Source organism: Sphaeramia orbicularis, chromosome 20 (genome assembly GCF_902148855.1).
Source record: "Sphaeramia orbicularis chromosome 20, fSphaOr1.1, whole genome shotgun sequence".
In the NCBI taxonomy this organism is placed as follows: Eukaryota; Metazoa; Chordata; class Actinopteri; order Kurtiformes; family Apogonidae; genus Sphaeramia; species Sphaeramia orbicularis.
Genome location: NC_043976.1, coordinates 26,058,750 through 26,082,065, shown reverse-complemented (window position 1 = coordinate 26,082,065; position 23,316 = coordinate 26,058,750). Strand labels below are relative to the sequence as shown.

Sequence of the window (23,316 nt, the reverse complement as noted above, 5' to 3'; positions counted from 1 at the left end):
TGACTTCTGCTATTGATAGTTTGGAATATCAATGATACATAATAATAATAATAATAATAATGATAATAATAATAATAATCTTTATTTATATAGCACTTTTCATACATTAAAAACTGTAGTACAAAGTGCTTTACATATCAGTTTAAAAATCAGTACCGCCCCCCACCCACACCCACCCACTCACCCGCACACACACATACACACACACATACACACACACATATATGCAAACCCACAAGCTCACACATACTTAAGAAGACTGGCTGAGCACGGGTAGACCAGAACAAAAATATAAAAGTAAAAGTAAAAGAGGAGGCGCTGTCTTAGGGAGCCGTCCGCACCAGGAGGCAGCCGCCGACCCCGGCAACCAGGCACCAGCAACACAGCCCCGCATCCCAACCAGTGGGAGAGGGCCAACTGGGGCCCCACACCCACCAGAAAGGAGCGGACCTCAGTGAGAGAAGACCTACAGTATAATGGTAAACTTCTCAGATTACAGGCTAAAGTCATTTATGCTGCAAGTGTCTTTTCCATTATGCTTTCCAACAGAACAAATTATAGTTGTGCAGAGTTAAGAGGTAGCAAAAACACAGACATGAAAAAAGTTAATGTCATGTCCACACTCATTTACATAATTTACTAAACAAGTATTTTCCATTTCCATTTTTAATAGATGTACTGGTGTGGCAATCTGTGCACACTAGAATGCATTATAACTACAAACACTCAAATTACAGTTTATGTTAGACTTTAAACTGTGGTCCTTCAGATAATATTAGTCATAAACTTGAGCAGCAAAAACTATTATACACTTAAATTAGCATGTTGGTTCAGGTTTTTGAAGTGCATTCTTTATATTTTCTATATTTACATTTGCATTACATTTACATTTATGGATTTAGCAGACACTTTTTTCCAAAGCGACTTACAGGGGAAGATTAACAATTAAGTGCTTTCTCTCTACTTCTTTTGTAAAGCACCAAAATAAAAGAATAAAATACAAGAATAGATTAAAAACATAAAACAGCTGTACAATTAAAAACCGTATCATATAGAAGAATAAAAAAGCAAAGTGATAGAATAAAATACAAGAATAGATTAAAGACATATTTCACTGCTGACATATATTTGTTTCACATGTATGTTCAAGTGCATATTAAGGCGTGACCCCATTGTTTTCTAATCTCTTCATTTTCTACATGGCTACACTCAAACTGGACTCTAACAGTCCTTACTCAGGAAAAAAAAGGAAAAATCTCAGTGGTAGTGGATGTGTGGAGAAGATGCCCAAACAGAGAAAAATACTTGTTTTGCAAAATATCCAAGTTAGTGTGGACAGGGCATCAAATTAAGCACAGTAGTCGATGAAAACCTGATGTCAACAGTATTATGTCATGTTTGGTGTGAGCTCTGGAGTATCATTTTCAGTGTGTTTTTTCTGACACTTGTCGCAGAAATCAAAGTACATTTTCGACACTGCACTGACAAAAACTAATATTTTTGCAGCTTTTGATCCATAAAAACTGAAGCAAATAATTCTTAGATGTTTGTTTTTTGTGTTGTTTCAGGACTGTGTGTATTTAACTTGAGTTTTTCTATTTTTTGCTTCATTATACTTCAACTCCATTGCATCTCAGACTCACTCTAGGTACTTCTTACTCCATTACATTACATTATATCACTTATTATTGCATGTTGTGAATTACTGTGTTCTATGGATACAATAATAGATCTGGATATTCTCTTTAAGCTGATGTTAGTTGTTTATTTAAAGCTCAGAGTAAACCAAAGGGTCTTGGAATGCAGCCACTACCACAAGCAATAACTGGAAAATTCAGAAAATAAGCTCTGTAGCATCACACAGGACGCCTCAGGGGGACGGAGGTTAAGCCTTACAAACACACATGTGCACGGTAAATTTCAGCAGACAGATAACAGCAGCCAACGGGGCCTGCAGGGTCACCTCTCGGACCAAAGACTAGAGGTTTTCTTTTTCTACATTCCCGGGGTCAAATATTCAGCTACTTTATAATCCTCTAAAGAGGCGGCTAATGGGGGGGAAATCTGCGGTTCACCCTTCATCTCGTGAAGACGCAGATATGGGAACAGACGAGGGCAGATTAGCGGGCGGAGAGCACCAAGACCGGGACCTGAACCTGAACAACGCTGCAGGGGGAGCTGGAGGTTTAAGCCGACGTCTCGCCACACAACACACACACTGCACGGTGTATGATGTATACCATGCAATGTGCAAGACTGTGGAAACAAGTGCAACAAGTGTAAGGACTGAAGGCTGGTTGGAAGCTGAGGTCTTTAACAGTAAAGTTCGTTATAGTTCCGACTTGTGTTCTGACAGATTCAGAAAAAAGAGAGAGGGTGGTCAAGCGAGCATTAAACTGAATGGAAAGAGCGAGTACAGCAAGAATAAAAGACATGAAATAAAAACAATACAATATTATTTACTGATTCTGTCACAGTGATTATATTATAATAAAACACATAAAAACACACAGACTTTTGCAACATTCTGAAACTGTGTTTCCCAACTTAGAAATGGAGTTGTTTTTATTGGGTCAATAAATGATAAACGAAAATATAGAGCAATAATAGGATATGCAAATTCATTTTCTGAATTAAAACAGAAAGAAGGGTGTTATTTGGAACAGTTTATACAGGTTAACCTCAATAAAACCATGTAACATGGAGAGAAGAGGTGTCAGATGTAAAATATGCCATAAGTCTGAAAATGGGGATTTTTAGGGGCATATTGATGATCATTTTTCAACTGATTTTTTGAACTATTGTCTTTATACTATTTTGTTGTTAGATCTTGTTGTTTTCTACATTGTTTTTCAATTATATGCTTTTTTACTTTTATTCTTTATTCAATTTACTCTACAGTATGTGAAAGTTAAGGATAAACTGGAGTCAAAGTCCTTGTTTATGTGCACAAACTTGGCCAACAAAGCTGATTCAGTTTCAGATGTAAAACGTTTCAGTTTTGGTTCCTGTTGCAAAATTAATCCAGATGTTTTAATTCAATATAAAAAAAAAAGAAGCTTTTAAAGGTAGACTACATGTTGATATGCATTTGTTGCACACTTTTATTGATTTGATTAGTCAGTGACTGTATTCCAACATTTGTAAAGAAATAACAGACCACTCTTTGGTTTGAGTTCTAAGTAGACTAGGAGATGGAAAACGTATTTTGTCAAACTTCTCTTGTAAGCAGACTGACTTACCGCACATTAACCCTTTCTCATATCATTGCTTCCCTATATACCTTTACATGCTCCTAAATTTTTACATTCAGAATCATATTTTTCTGCAGGATCAAATATCACCTACTCATGACATATTAACACAGTACAGAATGAATATTTTGACACAAGCAAGTGAAAACTATTAGACATACTACACATTATTCATGTATTTAATTTGATTTTAGTACTATTTACATGAATACAAGGTGCAAATTATCATTAAGTTTTATTCATTCATTAGGAATTTCAATTCAGAGAATAAATGAAATGAAATGAAATGAAGGTCCAATCTTCCAACATCCAGAACTAAAAAAGGACTTGGACTGAAGCTTTCACATCTCTAGGGTCTCATGATCAGGTTTTTAAAGTAAATCCAGTCGATGAAGTGTGCAGTTCTAGGTGAGTTGGTGTGGAATGACCCGAATGTAAACATGGTAGGACTCAAAGCACATAACTTATTTTTCTAACACCATCATCTGGTAGTAAGTGTAGAAACATACTCTTCATGCATAAACACACAAACTCAACTCAGGCCCGATGAAAGAAAAGTCAGATTTCATGGTGGTCTGAGTTATTTGTGAGAGACTGACTGATCGGCTGGAGGTCAGAGATCTGTCATCCAATAACCTCATCCTGCTCTCTCCTCACATCTGATGTCTGCTTTCAGCTCTGACCTTCCTCTTCGTTTATCACTGTCACTGCATCATCTCTGAACTGATAAACACGCACAAAGCTGACATGCAAAACTGACACCAAACCAACATCTTATTCTTGGTATTAGTTAGAGTTGTATGAGCTGATCTGAGAACTGATTGGACAATGAGCAGAACAAACTCCAGACAAACTAAAACAATTTCTCACCAAGTTCAACACACAACACCGTCAAAAACATAATATATGGCTGTTGTGAGTCTGGTTGAGCTGTGATATTACACATCTGTAAATATTTGTGTGTTTTGTAAACAGTTTTGGAGTATGTCACAATGGGCCGCGCTTTCGTTTTACACTGGATGTTTTCAGCAGAAGGTCAGTAGGCGGCCGTTTGGAGGACTAGTTCTTGTCTTCATCTGCAAGAAATGATCTAATTTCAACAGATTTGTCATGGATCACCAAATAAATCATGGATATTAGAGGAGTTCTGGAGAATCTGTCTTTGTCTTAGTGCATGTACATAGCTAAGCCTGATTTCAGTAATCAGTACAAGATTTTATCCCAGTTTTGAGGCTGTTTACTTCACATCTTATCCTTCAGAGGTGTTGCACCTGACTTACTCGACCTTTTAATATCAATAATATACCATCATACCATGCATCACAAACAGGTAAGCAAGAATAAATACCATAACTAAAGCAGAAACCCAATGAACACACCTCAGTAAGTCTACTTTCACTGCATCACTTACATCATCTGAAACTCAATCATCAATATTTAGAAACAGAATCAGCTTTATCGGCCAAGTATGTGAACACATATAAGGAATTTGGCTTTGGTTTTTCTTTGCTCACAATGTACAATTTCAACATGAACCCAAACACACTTAAACACAGACCTAATATAAACTAGACAAGTAAAAGCGCAGCCCTCCACCAAGACAGACTCCCCCCCAATCACCACCAAAATGTAATCATTTGTTCCTTGTGCCAGTATCAACATTTCCTGAAAATTTCATCAAAATCCATCCATAACTTTTTAAGTTATCTTGTTAACAGGCAGACAAACACACAGAGAAACTCCAATGAAAACATAACCCACAACCTCCTTGGTGGAGGTAACAAACATTCAACAGGAGACAAGGATTCAGTTTAATGGGCTGAGATTTACAGTGGATTTATATTGTAATATGTACAGAATGCAAATTGGAGTTTTATACAGTGAGTGGATGTGCAGAGTGTGTGTCCATTTACTGAATAAAATGACAAAAAAATACAAATGTTAATAAAAATACATTATATAGTAACCTACAACAGTGCTTATTTTTTTAGTAAATCTGTGACTAAATCCATTTCTTCTCCTCTGTCAGCCATTGTGTGTTGGGAAAACAGCTATTAAATCTAAATTAATATATTTTAGCTTATGCAAATCCCTACAGATAAGGTTTCTATCAAATTATGTGAAAATACCAACGTTATTATCAAATGCCGGCTAGATTGCCCCCATGTGGCCAACATGCAATCTGAATGGTTAAAGCTAGTTCAGTCACAGTGGGGAACATCACAGTGGGCTCATCCTATATGGTGGTAGTGACAAAATAACAGCTGGACATGTTTACCTGTTGATCTGATCTCCCATTACTGACAGTAGATCAACACCATTAAAATAAATCCAGAACACAGTGTTATCGTTTAATAGAACAAAGTATGCTTTAAGACCAAAGTGGTTTCATTTTCTACGGCATCAGTGACTTTAACATTAACCGGCAGCTACTGAAATATCAGGTTAAAGTATCACCAGTACTCATTACACAATACTGAGAATGGCGTATTCATGTTGTACATTTACTCTCCACACTCACATAAACACAGGTTTTAAGTCTTAACATCCTGCTGGTGTCGGTCATTACCACAAAGATTTTAATCACCTTGTTTCTTATTTCACACCTCTTGAGTAATTTTCAACAAACTAGTGTAAAACTGATTTTTTTTTTTTTTCTTTTTTTTTAACATTAACTAATTATTTATTATTATTATTTCACCAATATACTGTGTAACAGCAGTAAAAATGAAAAATCCAAGTGATACATTTTAGAGTGACTCAGAATTTTGTTGAATTGCCTCTACGCTTTAAATAAGTAAGTTAGAATTCAGGATTTCAGCTATATTTGCTGTCATTTTTCACATTAAACTGCAGGGATTTATGCACTGGAAGTTACTACACAATTTAGTAGAGTATATAAATATCAATCCCTCCATGATCACGTCAGAGAACATCAACCAATCAGAGTGCAGTGTCACAAAACGTCAGCCAATCAGAGTGCAGCGTCACAGAATGTCAGCCAATGAGAACGCAGCATCACAGAACACCAGCCAATGAGAGCATAGCATCACACAACATCAGCCAATGAGAGTGCAGCATCACACAACGTCAGCCAATGAGAATGCAGCATCACAGAACACCAGCCATTGAGAGCGCAGCATCACAGAACATCAACCAATCAGACCACAGCGTTACAGAACGCCAGCCAATCAGAGTGGAGCGTCACGGAATGTCAGCCAATGAGAGCACAGCATCACAGAACATCAACCAATCAGAGCACAGCATCACAGAACACCAGCCAATCAGAGCAGAGCTTCACAGAACGTCAGCCAATGCGAGCAGAGCGTCACAGAACGTAAGCCAATGAGAATGCAGTGTCACAGAACGCAAGCCAATCAGAGCGCAGCGTCACAGAACGTCAGCCAATGAGAGCGCAGCGTCACAGAACATCAACCAATCAGAGCGCAGCGTCACAGAACATCAACCAATCAGAGCGGAGCGTCACAGAACGTCAGCCAATGAGAGCGGAGCATCACACAACGTAAGCCAATGAGAACGCAGCGTCACTGAACACAAGCCAATGAGAGCATAGTGCCACAGAGCGTCAGCCAATCAGAGCGCAGCGTCACAGAACGCCAGCCAATCAGAGTGCAGCGTCACGGAACGTCAGCCAATGAGAGTGCAGCGTCACAGAACATCAACCAATCAGAACACAGCGTCATAGAACATCAGCCAATGAGAGTGCAGTGTCACAGAACATCAACCAATCAGAGCGCAGCGTCACGGAACACCAGCCAATGAGAGCATAGCATCACAGAACATCAGCCAATGAGAGCACAGCGTCACAGAACATCAGCCAATGAGAGTGCTGCGTCACAGAACACAAGCTAATCAGAGCGAAGCGTCACAGAACGTTAGCCAATGAGAGTGCAGCGTCACGGAATGCCAGCCAATGAGAGCACAGCGTCACGGAACGCCAGCCAATAAGAGCATAGCGTCACAGAACGTCAGCCAATGAGAGCACAGCATCACAGAACGCCAGCCAATGAGAGTGGAGTGTCACAGAACGTCAGCCAATGAAAGCGCAGCATCACGGAACGCCAGCCAATGAGAGTGCAGCGTCACAGAACATCAGCCAATGAGAGCGCAGTGTCACACAATGTCAGCCAATGAGAACGTAGCATCACAGAACGCCAGCCAATGAGAGCATAGCATCACAGAACGTCAGCCAATCAGAGCAGAGCGTCACAGAACGTCAGCCAATGAGAGCAGAGCGTCACACAACGTAAACCAATGTGAACGCAGTGTCACTGAACATCAGCCAATGAGAGCGCTGCGTCACAGAACACAAGCCAATCAGAGCGGAGCGTTACAGAACGTTAGCCAATGAGAGTGCAGCGTCACGGAACGCCAGCCAATGAGAGTGGAGTGTCACAGAACATCAGCCAATGAAAGCGCAGCATCACGGAATGCCAGCCAATGAGAGCGCAGCATCACAGAACATCAGCCAATGAGAGCGCAGTGTCACACAACGTCAGCCAATGAGAACGTAGCGTCACAGAACGGCAGCCAATGAGAGCATAGCATCACAGAACATCAGCCAATGAAAGCACAGAGTCACAGAACATCAGCCAATGAGAGTGCAACGTCACAGAACATCAGCCAATAAGAGTGAAGCGTCACAGAACGTCAACCAATCAGAGCGCAGCGTCACAGAAATTCAGCCAATGAGAGCGCAGAATCACAGAACTTTAGCTAATGCGAGCAGAGCATCACAAAACACTAGCCAATGAGAGCATAGGGACACAGAACCTGAGAGCTTGATCCTTAGTTTTTCTCTTTCCTCTTGTGCTGTTACACAGTTATAACAAACATTTTTTGTCATAAATAACTTATATATACAAATGCAACGTAGAACAACATCACTTTCATCCAAATACATGCAGTACGTTATTAATCAGTCCCTCCAGGATTTCGTGGGATTTTTTAAAAAATTATTATTGTGGCCTAAAATGCCTGATTTTGCAGCAGCTTTTCCAAAAAGTTGCAGTGAAAGTTGCGATGATTAGAGGCTTCTTTCATTCAAGTCACAGGAACATGGGCATTTGCAAATGACCTAGAACAGACTTTTTGGAGTTTTTAGCCTTAAAAAGCACCAGGAAGCCATGATTTTAAATAAAACAGGCTTTTTTCATTTATTCATTCATTTGTTTTGAGCAGAAGAAAAATTTAAACATTTTTTGTGTACAAGGAACTAATATCAGAGCAAATACATTAATAAAGATGATGAAGACAAAATAACAATTGCCATGTACACTAGTAATAACAAAATATATATATATATATATATATATATATATATATATATATGTGTGTGTATATGTATATATATATATATATATATATATATATATATATATATATATATATATATATATACATATATATATATATATATATATATATATATATATATATATATATATATATATATATATATATATACACATATATATATATATATATGTATATTTAGGGCTAGGGTTAGATGGTTTACATGCACACACACACACACACACACACAGGTCAGCCAAACTTGGGTTGCTTTCTGTTTAACACATAAGAGTAAACATTAATATTAACACAAGTTTAAGGACTATTTTCATTTGTGAGCTCATTTTTTAACTCCACACACAGGCTTGCGCTCGCACTCCCTCATGCGCACACACACACACACACACACACACACAAAATACACAGAAAGGAAAGCATGCCTCCACAGGTTCTTTCTTCTTCTCTTCTATTGCCTTCTAGAGTATATCTGCACTAACCTTGACCCTTTCAGCTCCTGCTGTTGTTCTGGGTCCCACAGCCTGTGTCAGTGGGACTTGTCTCATCTTTCCTCTTCCAGTTTCAGCCGTTCTCCTGCATGTTTTGCTGTTGAAAAGTGTCTGTGGAGCGGCCACTTTCGTTCGTGTTCCACCACAATATTCCAGGCAGTGCAGAACAGTATACTTCCGCTTTTGTGTAACACATCTGGAAACTGACTTGCACAAACTTTGGCAGTGATATTTGTCGGTAAATATGAGTGTTTTGAATCGCACATGTCTTCATCTTCTCAACTGTCAACAAGGAAGTGAATGTGATGACGTACATGTCACGTAGACAGGGGTGGGCGAAAGGGGGCTAAGGTGATTAGTCAAATTTGCAGAAAATTCGCGGTGATTGGACGAAATTGTAGCGCCGCGCAGAATTCGTGGTGATTGGTTGAATTTGCGTTAATAGTTGCGATCACAACATTACGAATTCCTGGAGGGACTGAAATATGAACTACTAGTAAATAAATGAATGACCCTTTATCATTATATGTGTAACTTACAGAAGAAAACCACAAAAATTGAATTAAAAGACCTGCTGGGGTATAATTGTCTGAGATATACAAAGTAGGAGTTCAGAGAAACACTTGTGAATTCATTATGTCTGTGATAAAAAGTTACTTAAAAGCTGCATGAGACAAAGAAAGGTTTCCTCTCCGCACCAGAATGAAACCACCGGTCCCTATTGAAACTGAATCTGTGGTAATTTTGCTGAACAGAGTTATCAAACCGGAGCCTCATGACCCTCGAAACACTGAACACTCAGCCAGTTGCACTTTCTGCATCTTCTCCTCGGCATCATAAACGGAAACCACAAGTATCAAATCCTGCACAGTGTTTCTACAGTTTCACCTTCAGACCTGAGCATTTTTTATTAAGGACAACAGGTTGAAAGTGTAGAAATGTCATCAACACCAATGGAAACTGGAAAGAGGAAGGTCTGTCCTTGTGTTAATTAAATTCTAATTAAAGGAGTGATATTTAGCTTTTTTTAAATGGAATTATGCATTTTAAAACATTGCCCTGTGGTCTACATAAACTGTAAATGCTCTGCTTGGGTTTGAATTCTTCATTAATTTAACTCCACAGGTCCAACTTCAACAATATTTCTGAGTAATGACACCAGCAAGGTCGTTTTGAGCGCTGGCCCTTTAAATGCACATGAGCCACTTCAAGCCCCACCCCCTCCAGGTTTTTGACTGTGCTGCTCTGTCCTATTTAACCACTTGTGTTCGTTAATGCAACCAACAACTGAACATTTTAGGTAATCGGCTCAAAGTTTGGACATATTTTCAGTATGGACTACAACCGCTGCTGCTGATAAACTGTTATGTCGTACTCAGAGAAATGTTCGTCGGAAGTCTTGACCTTATATGTGCAAATGTTATGACGTAACTATTTATAAAATGTAACAAATTAAGACGGAATTCAAACAGGTTGTAGAAATCCATTTGATTTTTGACAAAATGAATATAAAGATAGCTTTGCAGCACCTGGAGGGTTCACATTCAAAATTTTTAAACTATTAGGGTCCAAATACACAAATAAATGAACCAAAGACTAATAAAAGTGGGTTTAGCAGAATATGACCCCTTTAAGTCTAAAAGACTCAGTATATCCTTATTTGTGAAACATAAACTAAAGAATAATATAAGATGCTGTGCATTTCTCATTTTAATGACAGTTCCTCTGATATTCTCCCTTCTTTATGAGTTTATTCTCATAAGATTATGACTGTTTTCTCCAAATGTTATAACTTCTTTCTCAAATGATCTTTTTTTTTTTCCTTCAAGTCTTGGTTCATGTACATGACTATATGAGTCCTCTTTATATTATTAATAGTGAAACATCAGTGCTGGAGCAGGTTGTTCCTGTTGTTTCTGCTGTTTCTCCTGTTGGGTCAAAACACAGTATTCAAAATCTCTCTGACAGGACATTTCAGAGACAATTTGACAGATTAGTGTTGCTATATGACCCACATTTTTACTTTTAAATAAATTTTTGCTTTAGTTGGACCATAAGGGACTATTCAAAACAAGGAGCTACTTTATATTGAAATAAAGGTTGGAATGGAAATCAGTTAAAGTTCACTGTTGGACAGGACATTACTGTGTTTTGACCCTGTTGTTTTCTGTGACATACTGCATGACTTGAACATTGAACTGTGTTAGATGTTTAGAAAGAAAAATTCTCTTTTGGATGAGTTACCAATGTGAGCCGACTACCCACTGGTTTGACCTTTAACAATGCGCTGCATTCTAAAGACTGATCATGTTATCTATTTGGTCAAATTTTATCTAAAGAAGTAAAGCTTTCACAGAAATGCAGCCAAATAAAAAGTACAATATCTGACTGTTTTAGAGTAGAAGTAAAATGGAAATTCTTTAGTATAAATACCTCAGTTCAACACTAGACTGAATGTGCTTAGTTACTTTCCATCACAGATAAAGTCCTGTGTAAAAGTCTTCAGCCAACATTATGTTTCTTGGTTTAGTAAAGTAATAATAACCACATATATGCATTTCTCAGTCTCTGTATTAACATCCAGGGTTTTATGTTAAAAACAGCTTCTATAATCTAAAATGGTAGTATTTAAAGGAGTGATATTTTGCATTTGTAAATGGAACTATGCATTTTAAAACATTTCCCTGTGGTCTACATAAACTGTAAATGCTATATTTGGGTCTGAATTCTTCATTAATTCAACTCCACAGGTACATCTTCAACCTTGTTTCTGAGTAATGACACCAGAAAGGTCATTTTGAGCGCTGGCCCTTTAAATGCAAATGAGCCACTTCACACCCCACCCCTTCAGGTTGTTGGCTGTGCTGCTCTGTCCTGTTCAACCAACAACTGAACATTTTAGGCAACTGGCTTGGAGTTTGGACATATTTTCAGTATGGTCTACAACCGCTGCTGCTGACAAACAATTATGTCGTACTCTGAGAAATGTTCTTCAGAAGTCTTGGCCTTATATGTGCAAATGTCATGATGTAACTAGTTATAAAACATAACAAATTAAGAAGGAATTAGAACAGGTTGTAGAAATCCACTTGATTTTTCCCAAAATGAATATATAGATAGCTTTGCAGCACCTGGAGGGTTCAAATTCAAACTTCATGAACTATTAGGGTCCAAATACACAAATAAATGAACCAAAGAATAATACAAGTGGGTTTAGCAAAATATGAGCCCTTTAACGTGACCTCCAACTAGTACTTAACATGTCAATATTAGATTAATTACATTAATTTTGTGATGTTTTATACCAGGTTTCATTCAACACTTGTCAGATGCTTCTAATTGTTTGTGTTCTCTCTTATCATGGGGTCAAAGGTCACAATAAATAGTCACTTTAACCTTTACAGCCCATTTAGTTCAGTTTTTTCTGTGGATTTTAAGGCTGTGCCCATATTTTCTTGCTGTATCTGAAGGAAAGCGAATGGGAAATAAATATGTATGTTCATTTCAACCCTGTAAAACCAACAACCCCAGATGTGGACTACATGGGGTTAACATGCTGCCTCACCTGACTGGGTTCATCTGTGATGTTTGAGCTGCAGGCGGTGTCGATGATGGGATAGACCTTGGACCACCCTCCGTCCGTGCAGTTCCTGCTGAGGTTACCTGAGACACAAACACTTACTTCAGAGAAGAAAAACAATCTGCAGCATGGAAATAAATTTGATCTAGCATCTTGAAGTGTAGCATTTTTTTTCAAGGTGGTTCTACTGACACAAACACATCATCTAAACATACAGGTACATAGATGCTGATAACTGCACAAGTCGCCCACTCACATCCCCAGATCTTAGTCACTGTGCAAGAAAAACGACCAAAACCCGAAGATACATCAACAATATCAGCACAGAGAGGAAATGAAGGAGTTTATCTTCAGATTACATCACAGATACACACACACTCAAAGTACATGCAAATACATGGACGTGATGTTTTAAGATAATGACCCAAGTAGAGGAAAGAGATCTTAGATATATATATTAAAAAAAATAATAAAATAAAAAATTCCTTGATCAGGATGCTTTTGACATTGATAACAGATGGTTACCCAGTACTGATGTTTTCTGCTTTTATTAGGTTTCTTTCAGCTGTTTGCGATGTGTTGAAGTGGACTTTTTACTGTTCAATCATTCACATTCTCTGTATTAAAGAGGGAAAAAGAATAAGAATAAGAATAAGAATAAGAATAAGAATAAGAGCAACAACATTGAGGATGTTATCATGAGAGAACATTTATTTAACACAGTGGTGTTTCATTGCCGTTTCAATCTACATATTACACACAATTTAACCCATAAAGACCTGGTGCTACTTTTGTGCCAGTTCCCAAATGAACTTTTCTCTTTATTTTAACCTTTCTTCAGTGATTTATCACCATTTATTTTAATATTATCCTCTGTCTTTTGTGCTTTTTTGTGATAATCATTTATTTTCCTATGTTTAATTTAATGATCATGTAAAGGCTAATAAAAGCTCAGAGTAAAGTTGAGGGTTATTATATCAAAACAGAGAAAACTGAAGAAAAAGTGACTTTTTCAACAAACTCTCTCATTAACTGAACATAAACCAAGTGTCTCCATCCACTGTCATTGATCCAACTCTGTGGGTTTTACTAGTGAATCAATGTTGTAGAAGATGATTGTGTTTCCATGGTAACTACAGAGCCTCTGAACTAGACTGGACTAGACCAGTGACACCATTCACTGTCTAATTAAAATGACAGTAATAAAATGACAGTAACTGAGCCCTGACAGTTTCAGGTGGTGTCAGTTGTTGCTCTGATGCTTTGTGGCAGTGATTTCACACCTCATCCATTAACCCATCTCATATGTCATTATGCAGGGGGCGATGACGTGGTCGACCAGGCTGATGACAGACGCCGCAGAGGGAACTCATCATCATCATCATCATCATCATCATCATCATCATGACAGAGAAAAACAAAAGAGGGCCTGGTGTTTGAGCTGACTGATGAATGATGGAAGTCATTAACCCATAAAGACCCAAACAGCCTCTGACGACCTAAACTACTGATCTAAACTGTTTAATACCTGTTGATCCACTAATCCTATCAATACATGTAAACAATTGGTGCAAAATGCAGCTTGTTCTCTCACAAAGTGAGAAAGAGTTTATATTTTGCACACAAAATTTACTTATAAATGTGTTATTTTTTTTTATATATTAAAGTTAAATGTATGTCGTTAAGATACCAAACTGGAAGAAAAACTCCAAGGAACTCTCTTAATTCTTTAGTTTTTTTCCAGTTTGGTATCTACTGTACGAATCCCTTTTTCCAAAGAGCACCTCAAACAAACTCTTTTTTGATCCTGGAACCATTCCTTCCCATGAATTTTTGAAGTACATGTTGTTTATTTACAAAGTTTTGAAAATATAAATAGACACTTTTGGCACAGGAACAAATTTTGCTTAATTTTTTCAATCAAAAATGCTGAAGCGAGAGTTGGTGGTACTTGGCTAAAAAAAGTATATTTCAGGGGGTATCCCACTGTAAAAAGTTTGAGAACCACTGCACTAATGTATGTATATAGAAAGATAAAAAGAAAATGATCCAGACACCAAAAGGTGAAGGTGAGGGTTAAAGATGTTACTGATCGGAGAGGAAAGGGAAGGAGGGATGAGAGGCTCCTGACCCGACAGGATGGAGACGATCAAAGGCAGACACATGACCACCGATCGACATGATGGATGGAGCACGAAGACTTCAATGAAGGACGGGAATTTGTTAAAAATGAACTGTGAAACAAACGGCTGGGAGGAAGGAAACCACACACAACAGACGATGTTTACCCTGAAGGTTCGGTCCAAGATACACTGATATGAAACAACCGACGACCAGTGGGAACACCCTAAACACCTGAACAGGAAGTCACCGCAGCCACTGGGTCATGTTTTATCAGCAAATCTCACATTAAACCACGTTGTTGTTTACTGGTTTTATGTCCACTGCTATTAAACGTCTTTATTTAGCTTCACCACTAAATATCACATACTGAACCTTTAAACCCATTACATTATGGGATCATTTGTACAGATCATCAGTTCAGCCTCAACTCCAGAACATATATATAGGTACACCGATCAGAAATACCATTCTGACCACCGACAGAAGAAGTAATAATACTGATTATTTCAATAGAATGAATGAATGAATCAAAAAAAACAAAAAAACATCACAGATCATTAATTACTGGAGTCATCACATTTTGTTCTGACTACATTGGAATTCAGGATATTTAACACCTAAAGCTGTGCACAGTATGATGGTTTCACATAATTGTGCTGAAACACATCAATTCCGGTGATAATACACAAAATAATTCACAAATATATGAAAATCTGCACAGGAGAAAAGGTAATAATATTGATCATTTCATTACAGTGGTGCTTTTCACTGGGTTGGATATATTAGATAGGTGAACATTTAGTCCTCAAAGCTGATGTGTTGGAAGCAGTAAAATAAACAACGGAAGAAACCGAGTGACTTTGACAAGGACCATATTGTAATGGTGATAACTGGGTCAGAGCATCTTCACAACTGCAGGTCTTGTTGCGTGTTCCTGGTCTGCAGGCGTTAGAAACAACCAAGCATGGACTAAAGGACATTCCAATATGAGGACTACTGATCATCTGTGGGTGGTGTTGGACAAATAAATCTGATCCATGTAGGCCCAGCTTTCTACTTCTGGACTTCAGGGATCTGCCGCTAACATCTTGATCCAGATTCCACAGTACACAATCAGAGGTCTTGTGGTTTAGGCCTCAGGTCAGAGCTGTTTTTGTGGAAAAAAGGGAACCTACGCACTATTAGACAGATGGTAATAATGTTATGATCCCATAGATGCTGGATTGGTTGAGACCCGATTGTTGTTCTTCAGACACTTTTAGTCGGTACTAACCACTTTACACTGGGAGTGAACAAGATCTGGAGATGTTCTGACCCAGTAACTTGATCATCACAGTTACTCAGATCCCTGCTCTTACCCATTTTGCTGTTTCAAACATATCAACTTCAGCGTTCACTTGCTGTCTTACCCACTGACAGGTCCCATTATACAGTAATGAAATCATCAATATTAATACCAGTTTGCTTGTCAATGGTCAGAGTGTCATGGCTGATAAGAGTATAGGTGAAAACAAGTCACTTCCTGTTTATAATATATTCAGCCTTCCCACCTTGATAAACAATCAGAGAGGAATATTTAGTACGACTCTAAATCATGAAATTTGTATGAAAAAAAATAAACTAAGTGTAACCACTTTTAATGACAGGTGTTCAGTCCATCTGTCTGTCAGTCAAACCTCCTCATTCGGTCCAGGTTGAGCCATTTTATTGCTTTTTATTTCAGCTACACATGCTTGTCTATTTAAAATTAATGTAACAATTCAAGACAGCTGTAGTTTGTGGTAAACAATCAACACAGTGCAACACCACAACAGCCATTCCGTCATCATATTTACCTCCGCCCAGGAGGTTATGTTTTTGCCGGTGTTGGTCTGTCTGTCTGTCTGACTGTCTGTCTGTCTGTCTGTGTGCAAGATAACTCAAAAAGTTATGGATGGATTTGGATGAAAATTTCAGAAAATGTTGATACTGGTACAAGGAACAAATAATTACATTTTGGTGGTGATTGGGGAGGGGGGGGGGGGGGGGGGGGGGGGGGCAAGTGGGGCCCACTGATCTGCCTTGGCGGAGGTAACTAGAAGTACTCGGAGAGTGCAGACCTCCGCCAAGGCAGATCAATGGGCCCCCCCACCCCCCCGATCACCACCAAAATAGACATGTCCTACACTGGAAAAAAAAAAATCCCCCTTTAAAAACAAGTTTAAAAAAAAATGCTTCAATTAAGCATAAAAATCTGCCAATGGAACGAGTGAAAATAATCTTGCTAGGATTTCTTGAAATAAGATTTTTAAGATCTATTGTCTAAAAATAAGTTCTTGTATCTCACTGAAAAGCTACTCTTCAGGTGATTATGTCTTATTTTAAGTGTGATGAGATATTTTGACAAGAAATGACAAAAATACATTCAATAACACTTAGATTTTTTCCAGTGTACATTAAACCTACAGTGAATTTTACATTTCTTCAGTTTTATACTCAGGTGCAGGAGATAAAACGTGTCACTGTGCGATGCAGCTCACCGTTTTTTCCAAACAAACGCAGCAGTGGGGAGGGGCAGGACAGCGTTATCACCTCGCCGACCGTCGCACTCTGCCAGCACAAGAAGTTGTCCCACTCGCCATGACATCCTGGACACACAGACACAATGAGTAGAACTTCAGAACTTCCTGTTTGGCTGAGCTTCAATGATCCGATGCGTGCAGCTGTAAAACTATAAATCACAGTGACGTAAAAACACTCCTGGATTTCTGACGTTTTACTTTGTTGGAACAGATGGTGAATGGAGAACCTTAGCTTACTTTAACAAACCTCAAAATACATGATTTCACTGACATTAATCTCCCCACAACCAGTGATGCATTTTGTCCTCTGTAAGGGACAAGACTTTCACAGCTTTATTTAAAAAAAAAAAAGATGAAAAAAAGATGTCCATTGCAAAGGACATTCCATAAAAAAATACAAAATGTAATGTAAAAGATGTAAAACTCTTCTGTGTCAGGAGGTTAATCTCTACTACATTATATTAGATTTTTAATAAACATCTTAGAGGAGCTTTAGTCTGTTCCTGTAATATTAATTCTGATCTTTAAAACTTAATTTATGGAGTATTTAAGTCCTGTTAAAGCATATTATGAGAAACTTATGGCCTGGGTATGACTGTCAGAGTGGAGGACATGTTTAATATTTCCTGTTTGAGACTTTAATTTACACATTTGGGCCTGTCCAAGTGAAAGTGAACATCAGGGTCAATTTCTCTTTTCTCTAAAGCAATATTTTTGATTACTCAACATGAAAGACATATATCTCTTGTTTCTAAAACTGTGTTTATTTAATTTGTACCTGAATTACAACTGGATATATAAGAAAATATATGAGCATACAGTGTAAATTAAGAACAGTAAAGATTGTAAATGAATGTATTCAGCATAAATTCAGAATGTAAATAGCAATGTGTAAATAAATATGTTCAAAATATATGCCTGTGTCTAATCTTATATTTCATATTAATACTATACTATAATACTATAATGATTTTGAATGTTACTTATTATAATAAAAAAAAAACAGCAGAAAGGTGTGTATTAAATATATTAATGAATGTCACCTAAGACTGATAATTTCATCAGTATCTTTTTTTTTTACTTTATTTTTATTGTTTGATTTCAGTACAATACAAAACAAACATGAGGGACATTTGGGATACATTGACCATAATAAACCTTTGTGACTAACAATTGGTTTTAGTAATGTAATATTGAAATGAAAATTGTCCATTTCTTCCATTTATCATGACACTGCTCTTCTTGAGTCCTCAATCTATGGGTCAGAATCTCCATCTCAAATATTCCATTCACAATTTGTAGCCAGTTGTTAGTTGTAGGTGGTTCTAATCTGCACCATTTTCTAATTTCATCAGTATCTTAATAAAATCTTTGATTATTATTATGGTGCATCACTCTGAACAAACACCTCCGTTACTTTTTTGGATTCTTACTCCATTACCATGAATTAATGTCTTTTAAACCTAAAATAAAAACGACATCAGTTTAATTTTTGGATATAATATACTGCCACATTTTAAGAAAAGTGTGGTCTGCTAAATATTTCCACTGTCCTTGAGGAACAGCACTTTTTAGCATTTTTTCCAAACCTTGAAAAACTGCTGTATATTAAACCCTCACTCTGTTACTTTGTCAATGATGATAAATTCATGTTTTTATTAAATATTTGGTTATTATTCCTTAATGGCATGTTAGCGTACTTGCTTAGACCTACAATTTGAGCTATTATGGTTGGTGCTAAATTAATTTTTAAAAACAGATATGGAATGATTAGTATTGATGCCAAGTGTTTTCTCACTCCGTTACTCGCTTGGCCTCACCCATTTGTACAATATAATATCTATGGAACTATATGTGCAACTTATGGATGTTTGCCCTCTACAGACCATGTGTTGCATTTACTGACAGCCAAAAAAATCTGTGCACTTATCGACTTTTGATAAAATTTGATCCTTGCATGTTGTAGATTTTTACTTTTCTGCTACAATTTATTATTATTACAACATATTAATGACTTGAAGCTATAAATTGTTCAAATATAAAACCTCGGGCCTTGTGTAATCTACTTGGAATGTGCGACGGTGATTTGTCCTCTAAGATATGACGCCTGTGAATGTAATGCTGAGATAAAAACAACCATGTATGGAGAGGCGTGGGAAAAACCCACAGTCCACAGGCTGCAAACCGCACAGATAAGATGCTTTTTCACTATCACACGCATGACTGTTGAAAAAGAGCAGGACAGCTGTACATGCATGTGTGTTTATGTGACTGGAGGATCAGACCCCAGAGGTAAATAAATGATTGATAGTGCGAATGTTGAAACGGCGTCCAGACACGCCTTCCTCCTCCACGGTCAACACGCTAAGTGAACAGAGACACGTCCCCTACGCCTTTTCAACACTCAGTTTTATTATTTCAAGACGTTTTCTGACAGAATGGTGATAACACAAGTGTTGTTTATGTGGGAAAAGTGTGTGAATGTAAGATTTATATTTCATAATTCTACTTAGTTGTTGTCTTCTGTAATTTTTAGCCCTCGTTTACAGTCATAGAGACATACTTCTACTATTAATCAGTCTGGAGGAGGCAAAAACTCTATATTGTTTGTATAGTTTGCATTTCTTAAAGAGAATTGCTCATCCTGTTTGTAATGACCTTTAAAAAAATAGTGCCAGGAAGTACTTGTTTTGGTGAATTGACCACATTGACCAAGTGAAAATGCCACATAAGTTTTCAGAGTCGTTGCAGCTCAGAGGTTGTTTTCCTTCCATGTTTTAATGTGGACAATGTGCAGAGAACCATTAGTCACTGAACTCATTTGCATGCACACTAAAACTCTGATCAGTATCTGATTGTCAGATTATTGAACTGATCATATAAACAGCATAATCTGATCTGCTTTATTAGATAATAAAAAATATTATGAGAAATCAGATAAACACACCTGGATATCTTCCTAATACTCTGATGTCTTTATGCATGTATACCCATTAAACTGATTTGTTTTGTTCTTTTATATCTGCAAATCTGTCAAACAGAGAAATTACACAAAATTGAAGTGACATAGTCAAACAATAATAGGAAGTCTGAGTCTACCATCAAGAAATCCGATAATGGACTGAAACATCGAAAATAGAGTCTTTCAGTGAAGCGCATGTAAACACACTGAATATCTGATTATTACAACTATCTGATTCCTAGTAATTGGATGTTTTTTTTTTTAAATAATCCTTTTATTAGGACACATTTTCAGTATACATATCCTCTTAGCAAAGGTATAAGCATGTCCAGTTTTCCGCTTTTCCAAAAACCAACTAACAACAAAAAAAAACTTAAACTAAAAAAAATACTAATAAAAAAGGGGGAATATAGTCCCATCCCCCCCACCACCACCACCACCCACCCACATTGGTCCACATTCACTTAGTTACAAGTGTTATAGCTGTTATTGCATTTTTATGGTCATGTAAATGGCTATTTATGGTGAAATAATCTCAGACATGGATGATGCAAAACAGAAAGACAAAAATTATTTGACATATTTGACAATGACCCGCTGAGTGTTTGGTCCAAAACTTAACCCTAGTAATAGTAAAGGTCTATTATACCAGAGATATTCTGAATACATCTCTGGGAGTAACATGTCAAAGCCTCAGGGTCTTCAAAAGGAGGATGATCTACTGAATGGATTCCTATGGGAGAAGTGGCTCAGTTCTCTGAATAAATATTTTGTGAAAACTGTCGGTTCCATAACAATCAGACGACCTCTGTGATGATCTTTAATGTCTTATCCATAGATTAGCAAAGTACAAAGCAACCTGATATAATCTAAAACTAACTAAATGATCATTTTGTGTGAATAGTGACAGCTTGAGCCCATTTAAAAGTAGATCATGTTGTCAAACCATAAACCAAACATGCTTTTTTATACCCATTTTCTCTTTTGTATTATCAAAAACAAAAGGTAAAACTAAGAAGATTCAACAAAACTATCCCTAATCGTTCCCATCATGGCTCTGTTAAACCATAAGACTAGCAGATTTTAACATTAGGAGAAAATAAAGACGTTTGAGGACTGATACCATTGGCTCCCACTGATACACATTTCCAAATCTGAAGCAAATGAGCAGCAGTTTAGTCATGTTTACATCAGTGGTGAAATGACCAACACTGGAATATTTAGTCCTGTTAGTATACACTGGGTTATACAGAAATAACACACTGTTACTGACCAATCAGAGTGAAGTATTCAGCAACACTGTGCAATAAACAGCACTAACATACAGATAGTAGAAAGAGACTAATGATAGAGGCTTTAATCCCATCAGTAGAGCTGGGAATCATGACCTAAAGATCATATGACAATCTTTAGAAGTAAAATAACGATCCATGAATCTGAATCACAATCTTCTCACCTCTTATAAAACATGGCTGAGTTACAAACTACAACACGGTAATAACCTTGTACATACGTTTCACAGGTTGTAACAAAGGTTTCTCTAATTTTCTCTGGTTTCTTCAGGCCTGGGACAAGGTTATAATAGTTTTGGATTTTTCATTATAGTTTAGTTTTATTTAGTTTTGACTTTTTTTTCTCTAATTCAGTTAGTTTTAATTAGTTTTTAGAGCAGGTTTGCTTGTTTTTATTAGTTTTTGTTATTTTCTAAATGCTTAGTTTTAGTTTAGTTTAGTTTTATTCATATCTTTTATCTTCTTCACCGTCATATTCAAATAAATCCCAGACAGGACTCTACTGCTTTCTCCCAACTTTAGTCTCCAGGTAGAGTGGGGACCAGAAGACGACTCTAAACCACAAGCGACGAGAAGTGACGAACCATTAAATATCATATGGTGCCAGCAGCTAAAATTGCGAAATAAATTGATTTCGTATCAATCCGACAGTGACAAAGATGAAAACGAAGGGAATTTTATCCATAATTTTTATCCGTTTTAGTTAGTTTTGTAAGCACAAAATACAGTTTCAGTTAGTTATCTTTTTTTTTTCCTTTAAATTCTAGTTTTTATTTATTTCAGTTAACGAAAATGTTTTTACAACTCTAGTTTTCGTCATTTTGTTAGTTTTCGTTAATGATAATAACCTTAGTCTGGGATGAGTGTGACGACTTTGTGTTGTTTTTATCTGACTAGAAACTCTGCATTTTTGTATCTTTTTCACTGACTACAGTATATCTAGATAAAGTAAACACTTTCCATTAAGTATCTAGATTGTGTTGGACTACTTTCTCCTGCTGGACTTATATAATGACCTGAAAGTGTTATCACTCCAACATAACTCTTCGTCATCTGTGTAAATCAGACTCAGTGCACGTTGGAGTTCATAAACTGAACCCACAGCTGACACTTACGGTAAGTCTTCGTCATCAAACACTGGAATTGACTGGATTTCATTGCAGAGACCTGCAGTTTGTCTCCTGAAGAGACCCAACCTCCCATAAAGTGACAGACATGACAGCACAGACCACCACACTTAGAAAAAGTCTATGAGGTGTAAGTGGAAACTTTTAACTTCCTTTCAGACCTCAGAGCAATGAGTCCAGATGACCTGGTAGCTGCAGAAAATAATGGTGCACAAAGAAGCTAATGATCAACAAGACCAAGACTTAGAGCAGTTAGGACAGAAAGAGAAGAATGGGAAAGATATTAAGACACCAACCTCTGAGGAAAAAGAAAAACTATTTTTTCAGTTGCATCTAAAATAAAACATTGTCACTTCTCACAGTTTTTAATAAAGGAAAAACACAAAAACAAAACAAAAAAACACCTGTTTGTCACTGTGTATTTCTGTATGTGAATCAGTGTCTTCAGATTCAAATTCAATTCATGTTATTACACAAGTACAAGCATACAGCCATGAAATACAGTTAGCATCTAGACAGAAGTGCAAGAAGCACAAAATGCAGTAAGTACAGATTATACAGTATTAACAATATTTATACTATGTATAATGGAAT

At 37.1% G+C, this 23,316-nt stretch overlaps 1 protein-coding gene across 1 annotated transcript in view; it reads right to left on the bottom strand.

Moving 5' to 3' along the window:
- The window catches only part of LOC115411738 (vasoactive intestinal polypeptide receptor 2-like), a 62,220-nt gene that overhangs the window by 29,275 nt on the left and 9,629 nt on the right, over positions 1–23,316 (bottom strand). The window contains exons 3-4 of the mRNA XM_030123958.1: positions 17,300–17,407; positions 12,642–12,739 (exon numbers count right to left, since the gene is read on the bottom strand). Coding sequence (XP_029979818.1) covers positions 12,642–12,739; positions 17,300–17,407 — 206 coding nt within the window. The remainder of the gene's footprint in view (positions 1–12,641; positions 12,740–17,299; positions 17,408–23,316) is intronic.